This window comes from Gadus morhua, chromosome 1 (genome assembly GCF_902167405.1).
Source record: "Gadus morhua chromosome 1, gadMor3.0, whole genome shotgun sequence".
In the NCBI taxonomy this organism is placed as follows: Eukaryota; Metazoa; Chordata; class Actinopteri; order Gadiformes; family Gadidae; genus Gadus; species Gadus morhua.
Window position 1 is genome coordinate 19,132,488 of NC_044048.1, and position 20,520 is coordinate 19,153,007.

Genomic DNA, 20,520 nt, shown 5'->3' on the forward strand with positions numbered 1-20,520 from the left:
CTCGCTTGGTTCCTTCCTCCTCTCATCGGTTCACCTGCTCTGACCTGACAGGGTCAGCCTGGTAACAGATAACACCGTGTGGAGAGAGATGCTGCGGGTCCCAGAAAATCAAACTACGACCTGACATTTAAGTTGACAATGTGAGTACGGCCTAAAGCAGATCCAGTGGAGGAGGTGGTCGGGGGGGCGAGGATCTCACCGCACACCGCTTGAAGGTAGGAGCTCTTGGCGTTCAGATCTGTTGTCATTATTTGTATAGTAAGTTAGTAGCTTGAGTAGTTATACTGTATTGATGCAGCACCCTTCCAGAGCATAACGAAGTTATAAAAAGCAATACAAAATTAATAAAAAATAAGTGGTCATGTATACGTGAACGCCTGCCTGTACTGTTAAATAATAGTTAAATAATGCGCCTGCCTGTAGGTTGACTAATGCTTGTTGATATAGGAATTGTCGTTCACCTGAGCATCAGGTCAGGACAGTGTGACAAGTTATGTTTTAATTGTTGCATTGGTAGGCATCTCTTTATTATTTTGTTCCCTTGTGTATAGACTATTGGCATGCATCCAACGACAGCCTTGTATGGGCGTCTCATCGCAGCTTTGTGTTGTTAAAGGGAAAAGAGAAATAACTTATTGTTTATCCTTTTTTAAACAAGTTGGTCGAGGTTAGACTGTAGGGGCCTATGCTAATATGTGTTTACAGTCCATCATAACTAAAATAATCAATTACATAGCATTACTTTTGTATGTCATACTGAATATTTGAGGCACCTATTTGATATATTTCTATATATATATATACTGTTTATACAGCGTGTGGATAAAAATATGTAGAATACACTTAGGAAGTGGGGTTTGACGTCATACAGGTTCTGTCATTCTGTACACAAACATTGGACCTTAACCTGAGAGAAGGTAATGTTTATAAAGTTGTATTGTATATATCCGGTTGACCGAAACGTAATTTCCGTTCTCATACAATCTTTGAGCTGTGTACGTCAGTAAACATTCACTGGAGCAAGACAAACAACAACAGCTTTGTGGGCGTAGATCTAGTTGATATAGAATACATATCCAATCTCTCCTCATTCTTTTCTACCCTCACTCCCAGGCTGTTTCAGCTATCGGACCTTCGTTCCACCCCCTCCCCAAACGAATATCGCTCCATCAGAAGTCCCGCCCCCTCTCCTAATACAAACACATGCAAAGCATCTCATTGCAGGCATTCTGTCTAGCACAGTTCCTCTCTGATAGGAGTTGAAATCCGTTCATCCTCGACAACATGGACCCTTGTTGCGCGGGGGGACCCCCCCTGGCATAGAGGGTCTCTTGTGGTCACTGAGCTGGGCTGTGTGTGTTCACCCACTGTGCCTCTCGACCGTCCCATATGGTGGTTGGCACGCATCCCTGCTCTGCTCGATGTGCGAGGAGAGCCCAGAGCAGGGAGCCAAGTGGCGCAGCATACTCTCTGGCTTTTGTTGTCATGTGTTCGTCATACAGATGGTCGGGGCGAAGGGGAGCTTGGCGCCTCAGGGGAGCGAGAGTGTCAACGCACTGCTGGTGACGTTTATTCTCTCGGATTCAACACAGGGAGCTACAGTATATGAGTTTAACTGTTCACATCACTCTGTGCTCTGACAGCAGGTCGAGCGTGGCGAGTTGTAAGAGTATGTTGGCCCGTCAGTAGCAGGGCAGCAGTCGTTGACAGTGGTTGGTTACAAGTATTAATACAATCGGGCTTTCTGATAGTTAGATTTGTTGTGTTTGTGTTTGTGTTTGTGTAGCCCCGTTATAGAGCCATCGTTTATTTTCTGTTGTGTACGGGTGCCCATGTGGATGCCTGGCCGCCTACGCAGGACAGAACTGGGGACAGAGACAGATTGTTTGCCTTGGTGGCAACCTCTCCTGGGATGTTGTCAGGAAAAGATAACCTTATTCTTTCCTCGTGGGTCACTGACGGCTGAATGCCAAAGACATTTTCCACTGGTGAGAAAAAATGGAGACAAGGGAGGAAGGGAGAAATAGCAAGACAATATGCTAATTGTTTTGAATAGAGTATCACAAGAGGGGGGGTTTCTAATGATGAACAAAAGATTCATGAACTTTGTTGGATCAAACTGAGAATGGCATTAAGATTTCTTTAAACCGGGTCAATTGTTTTTATGTTTAATTAATAAGCGAGAAGGCAGACAAATATGTCTTTCATCTGATTCCAGGTTCTCACGAGCCAACAATAAGGCCCACACTTTGATGTCAGAGAGCTGACAGGAATTTCAAAGTGTGTCAAGTCACCGCAGCTAACCTTCCAAGAATTTCTTCCTCTTTCTGAATCAACAATGACGATACTAGAGCGGCCTAATTCTTCTGGGAGAAGTTCTTGGTATCCATTGCTCTGAATGCTTGTGATTCGCTTTGCTGTTCTGAATATCACCCCTTTGTTGTGGAATGGCTGGTTGATTGAGACCAGGGGGAGCTAGGACGTGTCAACTGAGAATGAGTGATGGTGTAGGTGGTTCCTGCAGCATCTCATTCATTATTCATCATGAGACGGGTGGGCAGAGTGCTGGTAAAAGTCAGACAAGAACCTCCTTTCTTGAAGCCCGGCCACTCTCCTGGGCTTCCAGCCGCCCCCGCCATAATGAACGACAGAGAAATGAAACGCTACACCAACTTCAGGATAGTTCCCCGCGGACATTTGTGGAAGTGGTCAATGGACTAGAGGAGACAATACAGAGATGGGGAGGAGGGGTTCCTGACTCTAGAGGCAGGTAGGCTACTTCCCTTTCAAGCGGAAAAAAGAAAAGGTTGATATTGGGAATTGTTTTTGTTGTGTGGAGGTTACGATGGGCATAATGGCTGTAAGCCTTCATTTGTGTTGCACTTGCCACTTGAGGAGTCTGAAAACAAACAGTGTAATGAATGCTGTTGTATTACACTGTGTCTTTGTCCGCCATTTCGGTGTCAACATTAACACTGGGGAATAGTCTTCCAGGCCCTATAAGACCTGGGAGAGACAAAAGATGGACGTTGCTGATGAGCATAAAGACATAATTGATTCTAAACTCATATTTAATATTCAGTGAGGATTTCATAATTTCATAATTTTGCACAGTAGCTTAAAGTTTGTTTCTCGCTAGCTTCTACTCACGGCCTTGTTATGTAGACTGTGAAAAAACCCGGTTATAAGAATACAAAAGAGCCACTGTTATAGTCTGATGGTGTCAGGCAAGTGAGGGAGTGATGGGAACGTTGCATTGTATGCTTTAAGAATAAAGTGTTCAAATGCTATTTATTTATATAAATATAGCATAATAAAATATTTTAATAACTATTACTATTATTACTAAAATGTCCCCTGCTATCTCCACTGTGACCAGGTGCATGTGAGTAGTGACCCCACTGGTGGATTCCATGCACTGTGACGATGGGGACACTGGTTCCAGCAGGCCTACTGCTATTAGCATGGCACTGCATACGTGCCTTGGACATCCCACTGGAGAGTGAGTCCATAACCATTGCGCCACAGTTTAGTACCAAGTACTCCAGCTTCAATAACACACTTTCCATTTGGCCGCGCGGAAGAGAAAGAACACACTGAGGTAAACGATTTGTCTTTTCCTCTTGCAGTCAGACAACCTCCAACCATAGTGACGCAGTCGCCAAAGGACCACATTGTTGACCCGAAGGACACCATGGTCATCGAGTGTGAAGCTAAAGGCAACCCTCAGCCCATGTAAGAAGCACCACTACAGACCTGGATGTTCACCCACACCACCGCCTGCAGCAATGAACACATTGTCTTGTGTTGTTTCCTCACGTGCCTCGGTTAGCTTCTCGTGGAGGCGTAACGGGAAGTATTACAACGTGGCGCGTGACCCTCAGGCCTCCATGCGCCGGCGCTCCGGGACGCTGGACATCTACGCCTGGAAGGACCCGCAGGAGTATGAGGCGGAGTACCAGTGCATCGCCTCCAACGAACACGGCTCTGCGTACTCCAACAAGATACTGCTGCGGCTTTCAAGTGAGTCCAGTCTGTTAAAATACGCCGGTGTCGCGTGGGATCAGCGTCACGCTGAGTAAAAAGCTAACTATTGTTCCCCTGTTTGTGTCAGGACCTCCACTGTGGCCAAATGAGATCTTGGAGCCGGTGGTGGTCAGTGTGGGCTTCCCCCTGGTCCTCTCCTGCGACCCCCCGCGCGGGCCGCCCAGACCCGAGACCTACTGGATGTCCAGCTGTGAGTGCCTTTCCCGAGCCGACCCTTGTTGGAACACACTCCGATAAACCGCACACAACAGGCGGACCCAAGCACACCCGCCGACACCGGCCTCATGGAGCTCAACGCCTTGTGTTTATACGGTGCTTGCACCACTGTCTGGTGCCCCATATCCTTTACGAGGGCCGCAGTTAACAAGGCCGTGTTTTACTGCAGGCTCGTTCGCTCGGCCGTTCTCCTGGCCCATCCAGACGGCCTTCCCCACCATGCAGGCTGTGCGGCAGGACCGCCGGGTCTCCACCGGCATTAACGGGGACCTCTACTTCTCCAATGTGCTCTTTAACGACTCCCACACCGACTACTGCTGCAATGCCCGGCTCCCTCACAAACACAGCATCCAGCAGAAGAGGCCTGTGGTGGTCAAGGTGATCACAAGTGAGTGAACGCGTACCACAACAAAAAACTTCAGCCTGCACTTCACTTGTTTCCTAGATGCGTTGCGTCCTGAGCAAACAGTTATCACAGGCCACTGTTTCAGATTGTCTCTCTGTATATTTATTAACAGATTAATACATCATTTTTTTTAATTTTCAGTTATCCCTACTGCTTATAACAACAACCACAGCAGTCGACAGTGGTTACCCTCGGCACGTGTGTTCTAATATGGTGTCTTAACTCACAGGCCCTTTGTTTGATTTCAGACCACCTCTAACGACTTGCCCCCCCCCCTGCCCCATTCCCCCATTTGTGTGGTGGTGAGTGTGGGCTCTCTCTTCATTTGGCCTCTGCTCTCCAGGCATCATGTTGCTAATCAATACCAAGCTAGCTAACCGCTAATTAATGTGCTTAGCGAGGATCCCATTGAATCCTAATCCAGCACCTCTTGAGGACTCTGTGCGTGCGGTGCGTTGTGTGTGGTGTCTGCAGCTCGTACCGTATCCGAGGCCGCCCCCACCTGGCTGTCCCCCATCAGGTCCTCCAGCTCAGTCCTGGTCCTGCAGGGGGAGGAGCTGCTCCTGGAGTGTATCGCCGCAGGAGTGTGAGTAGAGGAGACCATCAATAGGCCACATTGTTCCCCACCACCACCACCACCACTGTTGTCCTGTTATGACCAGTGCTAGTTGGTGTAACACTGGTGAGATGGTTGACGTGATACAGATGGCTTGCTGGGGCTGGATAAAGTGTCTTTCGTCGACAGACCTTAATTACTACTCTGATTATTATGTTGACCCTTTCAGCCGCGGTGGACCACGTCATTGCTACTCCAGCAGTCGCCTCTCTGTTTAAATAAAGACTGTGTTTACAACAGGCCGACTCCTCACATAACCTGGACCAAAGACGGGGAGAAACTAGTGGTGAAGCCAGGAATGAGGATAAAGAACTTCAACAAGATGATACATATCCCCAAGGCCTCCTTTGATGACATCGGTGAATACGTCTGTTCAGCTGCCAACAAAATTGGCTACACTGAGCGAACGATAATTGTCCAAGTCAAAGGTGAGTGACATTAATTGTAGAAAACAATGTTGTTAAGTTGCTTATGAATACAAGGAACCCCATCAGTACTCGTTCCCGCGTTCTGTTTGGCAGCGGCCCCATTCTGGTTGGAGAAGCCGGTTGACTTGGTTTTGGCCCCTGAGGAGAATGGAGCCCTAGTATGCCGGTCTGACGGGATTCCCCGGCCTACTATTCGGTGGTTCATCAACGGCGAGGCATTAGACAGTAGGTTTGAATGAGCTCAGCAATAGAATGAGTTCCTAATACATATTGTTGTTTCTCTTTCTTCTGACAAATGTAATCATTGCAAGTCGCTTTGAAAAAAAAAGCGTCCCTAAATGTAAATGTAAAAGTTACTGGTGGTGCTGTCAAATATGGGCCTGCAAAGCCCTTTGACTCTAACTGTGATAAAGGGCTATAGAAAAATCTACTCAACTTGACCACACTGAATAATGTACTGAGGTTAGATGCTAGTGTCCTTACATAGCTGTTGACTGTATTAACTGTGCCAGTGTTGTATATATGTTTCTGTGTGTGTCTTTCCCAGCTGCCCTCCCCCATCCCAGCAGGCACATGTCCGGGGACACACTGAGCTTTCGTGGTGTGACGATGGAAAACACGGGTGTCTATCAATGTAACGCCTCCAATCAGTTTGGTTACCTACTTGCCAACGCCTATGTCAATGTGCTACGTGAGTTCCCACCTCCTTGCCTTGCATCTCATGCTACAGTCAGGGCTCTACATGTGATGCATCCTTCCATCACTACGAGTAATGTGAACCAACGCATGAGGTAGCTAAAGCTATAGCTATGGACCATCATGAATACTCTTCTGTGTCTGTAGACGCAACCCCCCGGATCATACCACCCCAGGAAGAGCATCTCAAGGTGGTGGAGGGAAGCAATACCTTCCTGGAATGCCGATATTTTGGTTCTCCAGTGCCTGACTTGCGATGGTACAAACATTACATTCACAAAAACTAAAACGCCAGATTCCCCTCACCAGCTGATTCAGGCTTGCATCTGTAAAAGCGTATCTCTCATTTAGCTTTTCTTCCACGTAGGAGTAAGTATGGGCAGGGGAACCTGGAAGGGCACCGCTTCAGGACCCACAGTAATGGCACCCTGGAGATCAAGCAGATCCGCTTGGAGGACACGGGGACGTACATGTGCATCGTGACCAACATCGCGGGCAGGGACGAGAGCCAGATCAGAGTAGAAGTGAAAGGTGGACATGCACCACGATAACTGTTACCTTTCCACAGTTGCTCATCCTTTCCTAGCCGTACAAAGCGGATGTCATACACTGACCCTCCCTGCTCACTGTTTTCAGAGCCAACGCTGTTTGTGAGCAGACCTCAGAACCTGAAGGTCCTCCGTGGCAGCGACGTGACCTTTGAGTGCGGTGTGAAAGCAGACGCCTCCACCCCTGTCACCACCACCTGGCTGAAGAACAAGCGGCCGCTCTCGCTGAACTGGAGGTGTGCCTCATACCAAACATATGAACTTAGAGGTGCAGGGAGTAGAATGGAGTGACAGGTAGTGGAAAGGACTTGGAAATAATGCAAATATAAACACAATAAGTCGTGTTTTCGTCACCTTAGAATGAGCCCTTTATATCGACATAGGGAGGGGGTCCTCTGACAGGGAGCCCACCATGTTGCACCACCATGTTTCTACAGCAGCCCAGGACACCCAGAACAGCTCGAGAGAGGAAGCGACCAATAATTGTACAGACTAAATAACTAAATACATGTATACATCTAGCAAGGAACATCATCACTTGTCGTAGATGATAACATCTTTTTGGTGCCCAATGGCACCATTGAGGTTGCATGAACAGACGGTTGCAATCTACAATCTCAACGCTGATTCCAGGGAATCCTATAACTGCACCTTTGAAAATTCTTGTCAGTCTATACGTATTCTAATTTATGTATAGATATAATAAAATTATATTTATATTTATTATTATTAATTCATTATTGATTTTAATTACCTTAATCGTTATTTTAGCATGGTGATAACATATAGGTGTAAAACAGTAACAATCAGTAAACCAATGGCTGAAGTAATTCTCACTGTACCCTATCCACAGGATCTCCCTAGACGAATCCAACCTGGTCATCACCACCGTGAACAGTGCGGATGACGGCGAATACACCTGCAGCATCAAGACAGAGATGGACGAGAAGTCGGCCTCCGCTCGCCTCATGGTGATGGGTACGGCGTGTTTGAGCCACGAGACATGCCCCAGCGAGAGTCAGGTTAACGTCCTGACTCAGCGCCTTTCTCCTCCTACGCAGACCGCCCCAACCCCCCGACCAACCTGCAGCTGTCAGACCCCCACGAGCGCAGCGTCCGGCTCAGCTGGGTGCCCGGGGACCACAACCACAGCCCCATCACAGGTCACCGACCTCATGATAGCCTCACGCTCCTCCTCTCACCTTCAGCCAGCCTCTTGTGTTCCTGCTCTGCACGGCCCGAGGCCCCGCTGCCGAATGAACCGAGACGGATCTGTTCATGGGGGGGAAATAAAGACATAATAAATAAAGAGTTTTTATTACCTTGAGTATTACCTTGATATTGCACCGAATGCAACCTCCTAACTGATCATCAGTCAGTTAATAGTCAGTGAGTTAATCAAAGGCCTCATCCTCCCCTCCTCAGAGTACCAGGTGCAGTACGACGAGGACGACTGGCTGCCCGGCAAGTGGAGGAACCTGTCCACCTACCCCGGGAACCTCAACTCGGTCATCCTGCAGCTGACGCCCTACACCTACTACGAGTTCCGGGTCATCGCCGTCAACGCCATCGGACCCAGCCGGCCCAGCAGGGTGTCTTCACGCCTGCAGACGGGCGGGGCACGTGAGTTTAACGTACCACCCAGGGAGCACAGAGCGGAGGTGAGCTGAAGCCATAATCACTCCCCTTGTCACTCATCTATTTGTCCGGTTTTCCCCTCCAGCCCCGGACGTCATTCCCAGGAACATCCGGGGAGTGGGAACATGGAGGAACAACATGGAGATCAGCTGGGAGGTCTGTCCTGAGCGTAATCTCTGGTTGTCCTTAAAGCGCAGTGAATTCCGTTTTAATCACGTCACTGTTTGACTGGTTCTCCCCCATCGTGGTGCGGCGTCTCCAGCCGCTGACGTACCGGGAGTGGAACGGGCCCTACCTGAAGTACCTGGTGTGGTGGAAGAGGAAGGACTCCAGAGAGGAGTGGAAGAACGCCACCACCAAGTGGCTGAGATACTACATCTACGACGCCGACACCTTCACCCCCTATGAGATCAAGGTCCAGGCGTTCAACAGCTTCGGTCTGGGACCCGAGTCCAAGGTCATCATCGGATACTCTGGAGAGGACCGTGAGTGTTGTGTTGTGTTATAATGTGTTAACAGCGTCACAATCAATGTATGGAAGAAAACCTTTACACTGTTTCTTATGGGGCCGCAAACTATTTAATGGGGAAGTATTAAATTATATAAAATAATGGTAGTGCATCATGCCCTGTTCCCTAGGGCCTAGCACTGCTCCCCTGAACCTGCGGGTGTCGGACATCGAGAGCACCCAGGTGACGCTGCACTGGGACCCTGTTGCTCGCAACAGCCTCATGGGGGAGCTCAAGGAGTACAAGGCGAGTCTACCTCTACATTGACTATGTGGTGAGACCGATGTGAGTGTAGCATCGGTGATGTCACCCATCGGTTTGAATGTCCTGTTTTGAGGGTGAAGATTTGCCTTCTATTGAGATTTACATTCTTTGGAACCATACAAGGAACCAATCCATACTTTACATATTGACGACAGGACATGAACGGCCACCTCACACTTGTACATCAATGGCCAAAACTCCTAATTTAAAATATCAAACATATATATTATAACACTGACACTATATAACACTAATATTGAATCTTTTTGTCATTTTTGATTGAGCTTGTAACCAAACAAATAAAAAAATGATTCTCTTTGTATCAAAATAATCCAATTAAATTTCCTCTTTCCTCTTCTTATCAAATAAACAAACTGATTCAATGGAAAAGAAAACTGCCACTGACTGGAATTTACATCCTCTGAATGTCCCCTCATACGCTGTATTTTCTCCCCAGGTGTATTACTGGAGGGACAGCAGCCAGCTCAGGTGGCTGAGCGTCAGCCGGGCCATGAAGTCCAAAGGCTTCCCGGCCGTGGACACAGAGTACACGGGTGTCCTGGATGAGCTGCTACCCTACAGCAACTACAAGATGCACATCGTGGTAGCCAACAACCGGTACGACGGGCCGCCCAGCCATACCATACAGTTCTCCACCCCCGAAGGAGGTAAGAAGCTACAATCAGGCACGACAAACCAGTTAATCACAAAACACAGCACTATATCCCGGACTAAGAACTTAATCCACACTAATTATGTGTGTTTTCAACACGCCGTATGCTGCATGTTTTCCTCGCCTTGTTTGTGTGTCTGTCTGCAGTCCCATCTGTTCCCAAGTCCTTCCGGATCCAACAGAGACATCTGGACACCATTTATGTGGACTGGGCCTTGCCGGCTGAGCCCAACGGCATCATCACCGGCTACACGCTCAAGTACCAGACAGGCAAGCGGCTTTGTCTCCCAAACAGTGTTTGTACAGCGAACAGAGGACAGGGCCTCGCTGCTGTACACGAGACTCCTGAGCTCACTGAATCGAGGCAAATGTGTCGTGATTTGTCGACGCCACCCCAGCTAAATATGCACCGCACAAGTCCTCACGACAACTCTCAGGTTCACAGCCACTACACAACGCAACGGTCCGTGTCTAAGTAACCAATTATCAAGGCAGTTGTTGTGCCTCAAAACATGATATACACACGCAAGTACGCAGTCCTCAATGTAGCGTACCATCCTCTGGAGTACCGCGTCAGGTCCCGCCTCGAGTATTCTCCCCCATACCCCATCATGTTTCCCTCTGCGACCACAGTGAACGCCACCAGAGGAGAGGAGATGCACGTGGAGGAGTTCTACTCAAACGTCACCAGTTTCTCCGTGCGCCGCTACGACCGCTACACCCGCTACAGATTCTCTCTGGCGGCCAAGACTCAGGTGGGCCTGGGGGAGTGGCACACGGAGGAGTCGGCCCACTACACCACTGAAGGTGGGTGCTCTGTTCTCTACCCCGAGTACAACAGTGCTCGAACATCAGAATGCATCATGGGACGTTGGTCGGCGATGCTCTGCCATAAAATCCTAAATGAATCAAAGCCAAAGCTAATGAAAACGTAGTTTTGACATGTACTGCGTGAGAAACGAATTCACGATTAAAGAACAATGACCCAAAAAAACATTATACCAACATGATAACCAACATTCCAATGCTCCTAAACTTCCAAAATGAAGGCGGTCATTGTGATATACAAGCCTTTTAGGCCAGATAGTGTATTGGCAAGTCCAAGACGAAAACCTGTCACCAGCTTATGGCAGAGCCACTAGAACCGACTCACTCACTCAAACACACACACAGACACACACACACTTGTCAGCCTCTGTGCCTCTGCGTCTCCAGCCTATGCCACTGACCAGGTGGACCTCTCCACCAAGGGCTGGCTGATCGGCATCATGTGTGCCGTGGCCATCATCGTGCTCTTCCTCCTCATCGTCTGCTTCATCAAGAGGAGCCGGGGAGGGAAGTACCCAGGTACTGTCGGTAGAGCGCTGGACGTCTGGTACCTTCAGTCCTGAAAGGTGCATTTCAACAATCGGCATGGTCCTGTTTATTGAAGTGTGTGTGCTTAACATGGTCGTCCTTTTCCTTCTGATGCTTTAGTGCGGGAGAAGAAAGAGATTTCGTTAGAGCCTGTGGATGACAAGGACCAGGAGGGAACATTCGACTATCGGTGAGCTGCCCCACACCAAACCGTACCTACCCCTCCATGTTGTAGGGTCATATATTAATGACTGACGACATGAAATGGTAATAAATACTGGACTGGAAATAATATATAATAAATAGTACGTTTCTACAGAAAGCCACTCTGCAGCTGTGTATGAATGTTGTTTATGACTGCACTGCTATCAGAGATGCTTCATGTATAAAACAGTATTAATGTGTTTATTGTACTACTACTTGAACTAAATACATGAATTTTCTTATTTCTTCCCCCAATTCACTCTACCTTATCCATTTAAATCTATGTTCTTCTTAAACTTCCCAAACTATAATTTTTCACACTGGATTATTCAAGGTCTCTGGAAAGGTACGAACCCACTGACACAATGACACTGTTGATATGGCTGCAGTAAAACCTGTTTACTATTGTAATATCCTATTGATATTTATCGGCCATATACGAACATTTGCACCTTGGTATCTATGTCGGAGCGTGGTGGCTTGCATGATTAATGGTTAAGTAAACAGTGTGCTTCTGATTTAGGACAAGGAGCATAAATTAAAGGAATTCACATTTTGTGTATTACCATACAATGGGTTTTATGCCTTTAGGAGGGGGATAGTGCATTAAAGGAATCCACATTTTTTGTATTACCATACAATGCTTTATGCTTTTTCTGTAAAACAATATTCATCATTTCAGGATCGCACGTGTGGTCACTCTTCCTTTCCCCCGACGGTAAGTCATCTCCTCCTGTGCTTTATCTTTTATGAAATACCACGATATGCACCGTGGTACAACCTAAACACATACGGTGACGGCTGAGATCCGGTCCAGGCTGTCGTGGTTCACGGACCTGCGGCCTCAACCCCTCTCCCCTCTCCCCTCTCCCCCCGCAGGGAGGAGGAGCGGGGCCTGCAGCGGGGCCAGGCCTCGGTGGAGCCCATCATGAAGCGGACGGAGAGCGACGACAGCCTGGTGGACTACGGCGACGTGGAGATCCAGTTCAACGAGGACGGCTCCTTCATCGGCGAGTACACGGGCACCAGCAGGAAGGACGCCGCGCGGGACGCCCGCGACGTCCGGGACGAGATGGACTACGGCGGGAACATGGACCTGCACTCCACCATGAACGCAATCTACTCCATGGCCTGACCCGTGTCCGGGCTCTGGTAAAGACCCGGGGGTGGGGGGGGGCAAGACCCTCATGGCGTCCAACTGTATCCAGGAGGAGACTGGGAGCACCACCCACCCACTCGGGTGACGGTGACAAACATCAGGACGATAAGAAACGTATGCAGCACAAAGTGCCTTTAATCTCTATCAACGTGCACTTTGACTTTTTACTCTGACGGACAAGATTCAGCCAGAACAGGTTGTGAGCGGTCAGAGGTCACCAAAAAGATGAAAAAATATGGATTTGAAAGAGCATTGTCTTCTGCCAAGTGTCACGCAGTATGTGTGTGTGTGTGTGTGTGTGTGTGTGCATGGGTGTTTGTGTGTTCATTTGTGCATGTGTGCTTTTGAGGTGTGTTTTTACTGTTTCTCGTGCAAAAGGCATCTCTTGCAGATCATCCCCCCTTGTAATGTATTCCTTGCTGTCTGAGCAGTCTGTCGGGATAGCAAAACACTAACCTTCACGCTCCTCTGCCTCCGTAACCCCCGTCGAGAACAAACCAATATTTGGCTGGATGTTTTCATGCAGTGTTGTTTGACTTCTAGAGCTGAGTGACTATTTGTGTCTTTTCTTTGCAATTTTGGTAAAAACTTTGTTTTTAGGATAAGTTTAAATGGATAAAGCTGGAAAATGTCATTGTCTGGAACAAACAAGGGTTAAACCAGTGAAAAATAGTTTTGTGAATAGGTCCCATCTTTAATCCATCTATTAACTCCTGCTATATTAAACCCTTTAAGATGAGTAACTTCATGTCACGCAATTGGAAAAGGTCAATGTCTGGAACAAAGAAGAGTTAAGCCAATGAAAAATAGTTTTGTGAATAGGTCCCATCTATAAACACATCATTAACTCCTGCTATATTTAACTCTGTAAGTGGTGTGACCTCATGACCCGCCATCATGGCCAGGAGGCTTATGGAGTGACTTTCTGTTTGAACTTCAACATTTGATATTCCACTGATGTTTACAATGACGTTTCGAAAGACAGTATGTCCTTGGAAACTTGTGCTGCCAGTTTATAATTTTACGGCACGCCTTTTCAATTTTTATTGCATTGTAGCTTCATTTCATTGGAGCACAAGAGGTGAAAGCAGAGCTTCATTGTAGTCAAACTCTCCATAAAACTATCGTAAACAGGCAGACAGACTTTGTGCACAATTATCTTAGTGGGTTTTATTGGTATTCAATTTAAGATCTATATGGAAGTAAACTGTATTTATTTTGCATGCTATATTATTTGCTTTAATTTACTTGTAACATGATCGATGTTTATCAACAACAGTAATTCAAATGCAAGTAAATCAATAAACACTCAAAATCAGAAATATCAATCTCTTTAAAGTGACGATCCCATGAGGTATTCCTCTTCCTGGCCTTCCTCCCCCACAATAACTAAACATTGCTTGCTATTTCTTCAACTAGAGCCACTTACTTTTCCAATTAGGCGTAGATATAAGTGAGCCACTTTATATATGAGAAGATTTGCTAACCAGTTTTATGACACAATCTGCTCAGTCAAGGATCTGAATCCAAATATTTCAGTGTTGATGTTCAGGGATTCCCAAGACTGAAGTAAATCTTGGATAAACTGAAGTAAATCTTGGATAAAAATCTTGGATCAATAAAGCACATACCAGGAAATCCATTATAAATGCATGCGTCATATATATTATCTTATCCACAGCGCAGCCCTTTTATTAGTGCAACTGTAAAACAGATGCATGGTTTACATTACCCAACTACTTAATTACCCTAATCAAGATAAATCAGATAGGGAAGTTAATCATTTTTGAAGACGCCTAACGTAGTCGTAATGTACTGAAGCTATTGAGACATCTTGCACTGTACCGGCTGTGTGGTCAGGAGGCAAGCCTTTGATCCTCACACCTACTCCCGGTCGATAAATAACACTGCAGCACAGGCAGAGCGTCCAGAGTATCCTCCAACATCTGTAAGTCTTTGCTCTGGTGTCTGGTGTAATCTTTATTCATTCATATAATAATCTGTTATCTCTCATATTCATTTTTTGTATTTATATTCATTGATTGCTGCTAATGGAGAAAAAAAATCCAGTGATGAGTTAGTAGTCTAGTAGTTCTGGGAAATTATGTTTTGTGTTCAACCAATAGCTGATTGATATTAAAAAATGAATTAAATGTTTGGTTTTGGATGAGTGATGAATGCAGATTGTCTTCCCTGCAGGTGTCACCATAACGAGAGCAAACCACAACCAGCCATGGCCAACCTAACCATCCTGTCTGGTAGGTTTCTCCTTTTGTTCATCAGTAAAATACCATACCTGTTGGAAATATTAATTCAATGTTCATCAAATAAAACTCTTGTTTGTTTTTAGGATTGGTTCTTTTAATGTCCCTCCAAGTGGGTATGTCTTCAATTTCATACACTTTTCTGAATTATGTCTTATAATTAGTTTTTGTTCATACTTACAATTTGTTTTCGCTCATACATACAATAAATATACAGTCTATGCTAAGGTGACCATATTCCCCAAACAGAAAAGCTGACCATTTGTAGTTTGGAGATCCATATATTGGCAGAAGGCCCATGTGCCCGAAGGCTTACTGTGTTAAAGGCTTTGGTCAACCAGCAAAACCACGCCAAGCATCAGCTCGTATCTGGCTGAGGCTAGAAGGTTGATAAATACACCCAGGGGGTCACAGCCTGTCAAAGAGACACAAAACTAACGACCAGCTGTTGAAAATAATATTCATAAGCAAGCTGGAACCTTTTGGCATTTCAAAATCAATTACATATTTAATAAATCTATCCAAAACTATCCGTGGGAAACGTGGACGCCTGGTCACCCTAGTCTATGCAACACGTCCAATCATGTGTCGTGCTTCCTCTCCAACAGTGACGTCCACCAAACTGGTTTGCTACTTCACCAACTGGTCCCAGTATAGGCCGGGTGTGGGTAAATACCTGCCTGCTAACGTGGACCCCCACCTGTGCACACATCTGATCTACGCCTTCTCCATCCTCAACCATGCCAACGAGCTTGTCACGTACGAATGGAACGACGAAGTCCTCTACAAGTCCTTCAACGAACTCAAAAGAAGGTACATCTACCAAGTTAACAACTACTGAAAACAAACCACACTTTGGAAAAGAACATCTAAAATACAGACCACTGCGTTTTTCTTTGTATTAATTTAGCTATTTTCAAGCTTTCTAGATCTGCTAACGTTAGATTGCAGAGATGGGGGTCGGGGGGGATCAGTTAATGTATCATCAGATTGACAAGACAAAACATAAATGTAATTATAGTGGAAGAAAATCTATTAGTTAATTTGCATTAAATACCTCTTCTGCCACATTCATTAAAGAAACTATACGCCAGCAAACCTGCACTACAGCAACGTTAAACCAATACCACATAAAATACAAGATGGGAAAAAAACAATGTTTAGAGATTAGCTCTATTTACTGAATCATAATGCATATTGTATCGGCACTCAGAAATGGTGAGATCCCTGCCGATTCCTGTCCTTATTGACTTGGGTTTTACCACATGATCATGTTTTACAAGAGCCAGGGAGGGACGTTGTTCACTGCTGACAAATCAAGGCAAATGGAAAATAAAGTTTTATTATATTCTATGATTTAGACGAATATTATTAGAAAAGTATTCAAAATGGTCTTCTCGTGTTTATTCAACAGCAACCCCAGCTTGAAGACATTATTGGCTGTTGGTGGCTGGAACTTTGGAACCTCACAGTAAGTAAAAAGTGAAAATATGAAGATGAATACTTTATATGCTACAGCCGGTTCTTTACACATGTCCTACTTGTTCATTTAGGTTCAGCCTCATGGTGTCTACTGCTGACAACCGCCAGAGATTTATCCAGTCTTCCATCCATCTCTTGAGAACACATGGTTTTGACGGGCTGGACCTGGACTTTGAGTATCCTGGCTCACGGGGTAGCCCACCCCAAGACAAGCAAAGGTTTACTTTGCTCTGCAGGGTCAGTCCATTACTCAAAGTCCAACTATTGATAAGCATGTCATCTTTTATTACCCCATGATTATTAGGTGACCCAAATTAAGAATGGAGGTTAGACACATGACTTCACTCTTATTTTATCATTATTATTACTCTTATCATTATTACTATAATAAAAGTTATCATCATTATTATTACTCTTATTAATATTATTATATAAGTTATCATTATCATTCTCTTTATTATTTTTACCATTATACAAGTTATCTATTTTATAATTTTACAAATAATCAATTTATTTGCAACTCTAAAAGTGAATTCCTAATTCTTTCTTTGGTGCAGGAGTTGCTGGATGCGTTTGAAAAAGAGGCAGTTGAGACCAGGAGGCCGAGGCTGCTGGTCACAGGCGCAGTGGCTGCTGGGAAGGAAACCATTGACAACGGCTTTGAGATTGTTGAGCTGTCAAAGTGAGTCTTGTTACGACAGCAAGAGCCTTCAAACATTGCCCTCGTGAAAACATCTCAATATTATTATCCCAATTGGTCTCAAGTTGTCCCATATCTTTTTTCCATTTAGTATTCTAGATTTCATCAACGTTATGACCTATGACCTCCATGGAGCATGGGACCCCCAGACCGGTCACAACAGTCCGCTGTACCGCAGTTCTTCTGACGAGGGGATTAACATTTTCTTCAACGTGGTGAGTTTACAGCCACTCGTCTTCCACAAGGGAGGCCTTACGATCCGATAAGTCCCTTACGTTTTTGGTTCTGCTGTTAAATGTTCTCGTGTGTGCAGGACTTTGCCATGAAGTACTGGAGAGACCAAGGAGCTTCCACTGACAAGCTGTTGCTCGGTATCGCCACCTATGGGCGGACGTTTCGCACGACCGGGCCAGCAGCAGGACTGGGGTCTCCAGCCAGCGGAGCGGCCTCGGCGGGCGCCTACACCCGGGAGTCAGGGTTCTGGGCCTACTACGAGGTGTTGCTTCAGACCAGCGCAGCGTTGCTCCACCTTCCTTCATGCTTTTGTTGCACCATCACATCCCCCTTTCATTTTGTTTGGATGCTAGATTTGCCCGTTCCTTAAAGGAGCAAAGGTGGGTTGGATCGAAGAGCAGAAGGTGCCGTACGCCACCAAAGGAAACGAATGGGTTGGATATGACAACAAGGAGAGCATTGAGATCAAGGTAAAACATGTGTGGAGTAGTATAACAATATTAAAATAACCAAAATGGGCATGAAAATATGAATACTGTGCAGAAAGAACTGTTACAGTTTATAGTTTGTGAAATTGTTCTAGTTTTGGTTGTTTCACATATAAATGTAATTTATTGTACGGTTTATTTTCATTCCATAGGTGCAGTACCTCAAAGCCAACAAGTATGCAGGAGCGTTCATTTGGGCTCTTGATCTAGATGATTTCTCAGGACAGTTCTGCAATGAGGGGAAAAATCCTCTGATTAGCCACCTCCGCGCTCTTCTGAATTCAGGTAAACACCCATCTCCACACTCCACCTTCACACAGAAAACATTCAAAGCATCTTCGATAGGAGCTGACCGTTCCTTTCCTTACCAGATGGGCCACTTCCCGTTCCCACTACAACGATAACAGTTCCGACAGTCCTGCCAAACGTCACTCATAGCAGCAGCACCACCACCACCACCACCGCCGCCGCCGCCACCACCACCACCACCGCCCCGGTTCCCGGTGCTCCGTTCTGTGCGGGCAAGCCAGACGGCCTCTATAGCAATGATAAGGACGTCAACTCCTTCTACCAGTGCTCCCATGGGATGACTTATACACACAAGTGTCCTGCCAGCCTTGTTTTCAATGACATTTGCAAATGCTGTAATTGGGCCTAGGGGTTAACATTGATTAGTGATTCGGCAATTATTTTGAAGCTTGTGAGGGGAACACAATATTCTCTTGGTGGTGATTCGTGAATTCTGTGTATCTAATTCAAATATGTCCCCTTTTTAAAAACGTGTCTTAGCCTTTATTAAATACGATTAAGAATAAAGGTTTCAAATACATTTTTGCTTTGAGTTGTACTACTACACTGTTCTATTGATCCCTTTCGCTGCTGTGATCCATTAAAAATCATACTTTCAAATACAAACACGAGACAAGGACACACAGACACAGGCGTGTTCAATGTCTTTTATCCTGGAAAATGAATCAGTAACTTGTACTGTACAGCTTGTAGAAAGCCGGTCATGTATGTATTAAAGTCCAAGTCCAGAGATCTTTTCTCTATTGGGATATCTTGGCATTACCTGAATATACAACTGCCTGGCAGTCTTTAATATAGTAAAACAGCTCCATTTAATTATTAGGTGATATAAAAAATAAAAAAGCTCAAAGTACGCTAGTTTTAATCATGTTCTTATCAATAATAAATGTGTTAAGATAATTAAATTATTAAAAAATAAACTGCCTATGCTCCTATTAATTGATATGCATGTAGCTATTTGTATTCTATTTTGGACAATGCTTCATAACAACAATTGATCAGGGCTGAGTGATTTGCAATGATTCAATAACAAAGAGACAGGTCCTATGGGAGAAAATTATTGAGGCTTTAAGGAACTATGGGGAACACCTTGCCCATATGTTTGATACCAGTGTGGAAAGGAGCCGAGTTAACGGGGGCCCTGTCCCAGGGGATTCCCTTTGTCATTCAGAACACCTCCTGATAGTTTTCTGGTCAGACCCCTTATGGTTTTTAGTAGATCAGACATCACTAGGGTGACCAGAGACCTCTGAGACAGTTATTTATCCCTCTTTGGTCAATGACATCATTCTATTTCTCAGGTCTCTTAGATTTTAAGGTTAAGTATAAAGTATATGGGTAGATAAATATATAAGGTAAATATTGTCACAATAAAGCTAAACCTTAGACGTTTCTGTATAAGTGGCCCCTCAGAGGGACGACTGGCTCAGGTCACCATGAGAGGGGGAGACGAGGAGGGTGTCCAAAGGAAGAAAGGCCCTCCTGCAGTCTGCCTGTCTCATGGTACCATCTCTAACTTAGAGGTTAGAGTTAACGAGTCAATACTCCAGTTAGAGTCAGACACTGCCAGCTTTATGAATGTACACAACAGACACATACAATGATATTGTTGTGAATTTCTTTAACGCATGTTTCATTGTTTCAACAGAATTGGTTACACAAGGCTCATCCCTTAAACACATGTGCTAAGTCATGTCTGTTTAAGATCAGGTTAATGAACAAGGTGACGAGTGGATTTTAATCCCAGAGTATTTCTCTACCGCACATAGGATATAACTGTATTGTTTAATATGCAACTTCTTCAGAATGTAATGATTGAGATGTTTAAGTTCTAATTTCTTCACACTGTAATGATTGAGATGTTTAAGATGTAACTTCTTCACACTGTAATGATTGCGATGTTTAAGATGTAACTTCTTTACACTGTAATGATTAAGGTATTTATTATGTAACTTCTTTTTACTGTGATGTTGATATGTCTTTACATTGTAATATAATGGGATTACAGGGTGGGAAGATATGTGTATGCTAAGTAATTGCGGAACAGGAGTGGGAGACACAAGAGGAGTCCAATGTGGTTCCGGAAGTAAAAAATCCCATTCATATTCTCCATTGAGGTTTTGAATAACAGCCATTATGTCGAGACATAATCGAGACATTTATTTTTCCCCTTGTTTTGTACCATTTCAAATAAATTACCTTTTTGATAAAAATGTAAATCTGTTTGACTCCCTTTATTGTTTGATGGTGTACGAGTCCACCATTACATAATTTGGGTTAGCA

The 20,520-nt window shown here is 45.2% G+C and overlaps 2 protein-coding genes across 4 annotated transcripts; both read left to right on the forward strand.

The window, feature by feature from the left end:
- The first annotated feature begins 17 nt into the window (after nt 1–17).
- Nucleotides 18–14,092, forward strand: nfascb (neurofascin homolog (chicken) b). Of its 3 annotated transcripts, none has more exons than XM_030362638.1 (27): nt 18–215; nt 3,380–3,502; nt 3,630–3,735; nt 3,833–4,023; nt 4,115–4,237; nt 4,433–4,651; nt 5,144–5,255; nt 5,526–5,713; nt 5,807–5,938; nt 6,261–6,404; nt 6,557–6,668; nt 6,777–6,940; nt 7,046–7,193; nt 7,811–7,935; nt 8,019–8,120; nt 8,383–8,580; nt 8,681–8,751; nt 8,858–9,080; nt 9,235–9,350; nt 9,826–10,036; nt 10,189–10,311; nt 10,675–10,848; nt 11,257–11,388; nt 11,518–11,587; nt 11,936–11,947; nt 12,284–12,319; nt 12,481–14,092. In XM_030362638.1, exons 2-27 carry the CDS (start codon nt 3,427–3,429, stop codon nt 12,734–12,736), a joined length of 3,564 nt encoding a protein of 1,187 aa, XP_030218498.1. In that variant the 5' UTR covers nt 18–215; nt 3,380–3,426; the 3' UTR covers nt 12,737–14,092. The 3 variants fall into 3 exon arrangements, with proteins under 3 accessions (XP_030218498.1, XP_030218511.1, XP_030218506.1); XM_030362646.1 differs by lacking the exon at nt 18–215 and adding an exon at nt 651–2,770 and having other exon boundaries at nt 12,481–12,736; XM_030362651.1 differs by lacking the exon at nt 11,936–11,947.
- Nucleotides 14,093–14,574: 482 nt separating this feature from the next.
- Nucleotides 14,575–19,157, forward strand: LOC115548200 (acidic mammalian chitinase). The gene is made up of 12 exons (XM_030362662.1): nt 14,575–14,708; nt 14,960–15,018; nt 15,111–15,140; nt 15,633–15,837; nt 16,439–16,495; nt 16,578–16,743; nt 17,064–17,188; nt 17,298–17,421; nt 17,520–17,702; nt 17,794–17,910; nt 18,081–18,213; nt 18,300–19,157. Exons 2-12 carry the CDS (start codon nt 14,994–14,996, stop codon nt 18,584–18,586), a joined length of 1,452 nt encoding a protein of 483 aa, XP_030218522.1. The 5' UTR covers nt 14,575–14,708; nt 14,960–14,993; the 3' UTR covers nt 18,587–19,157.
- The last annotated feature ends 1,363 nt before the right edge of the window (nt 19,158–20,520 follow it).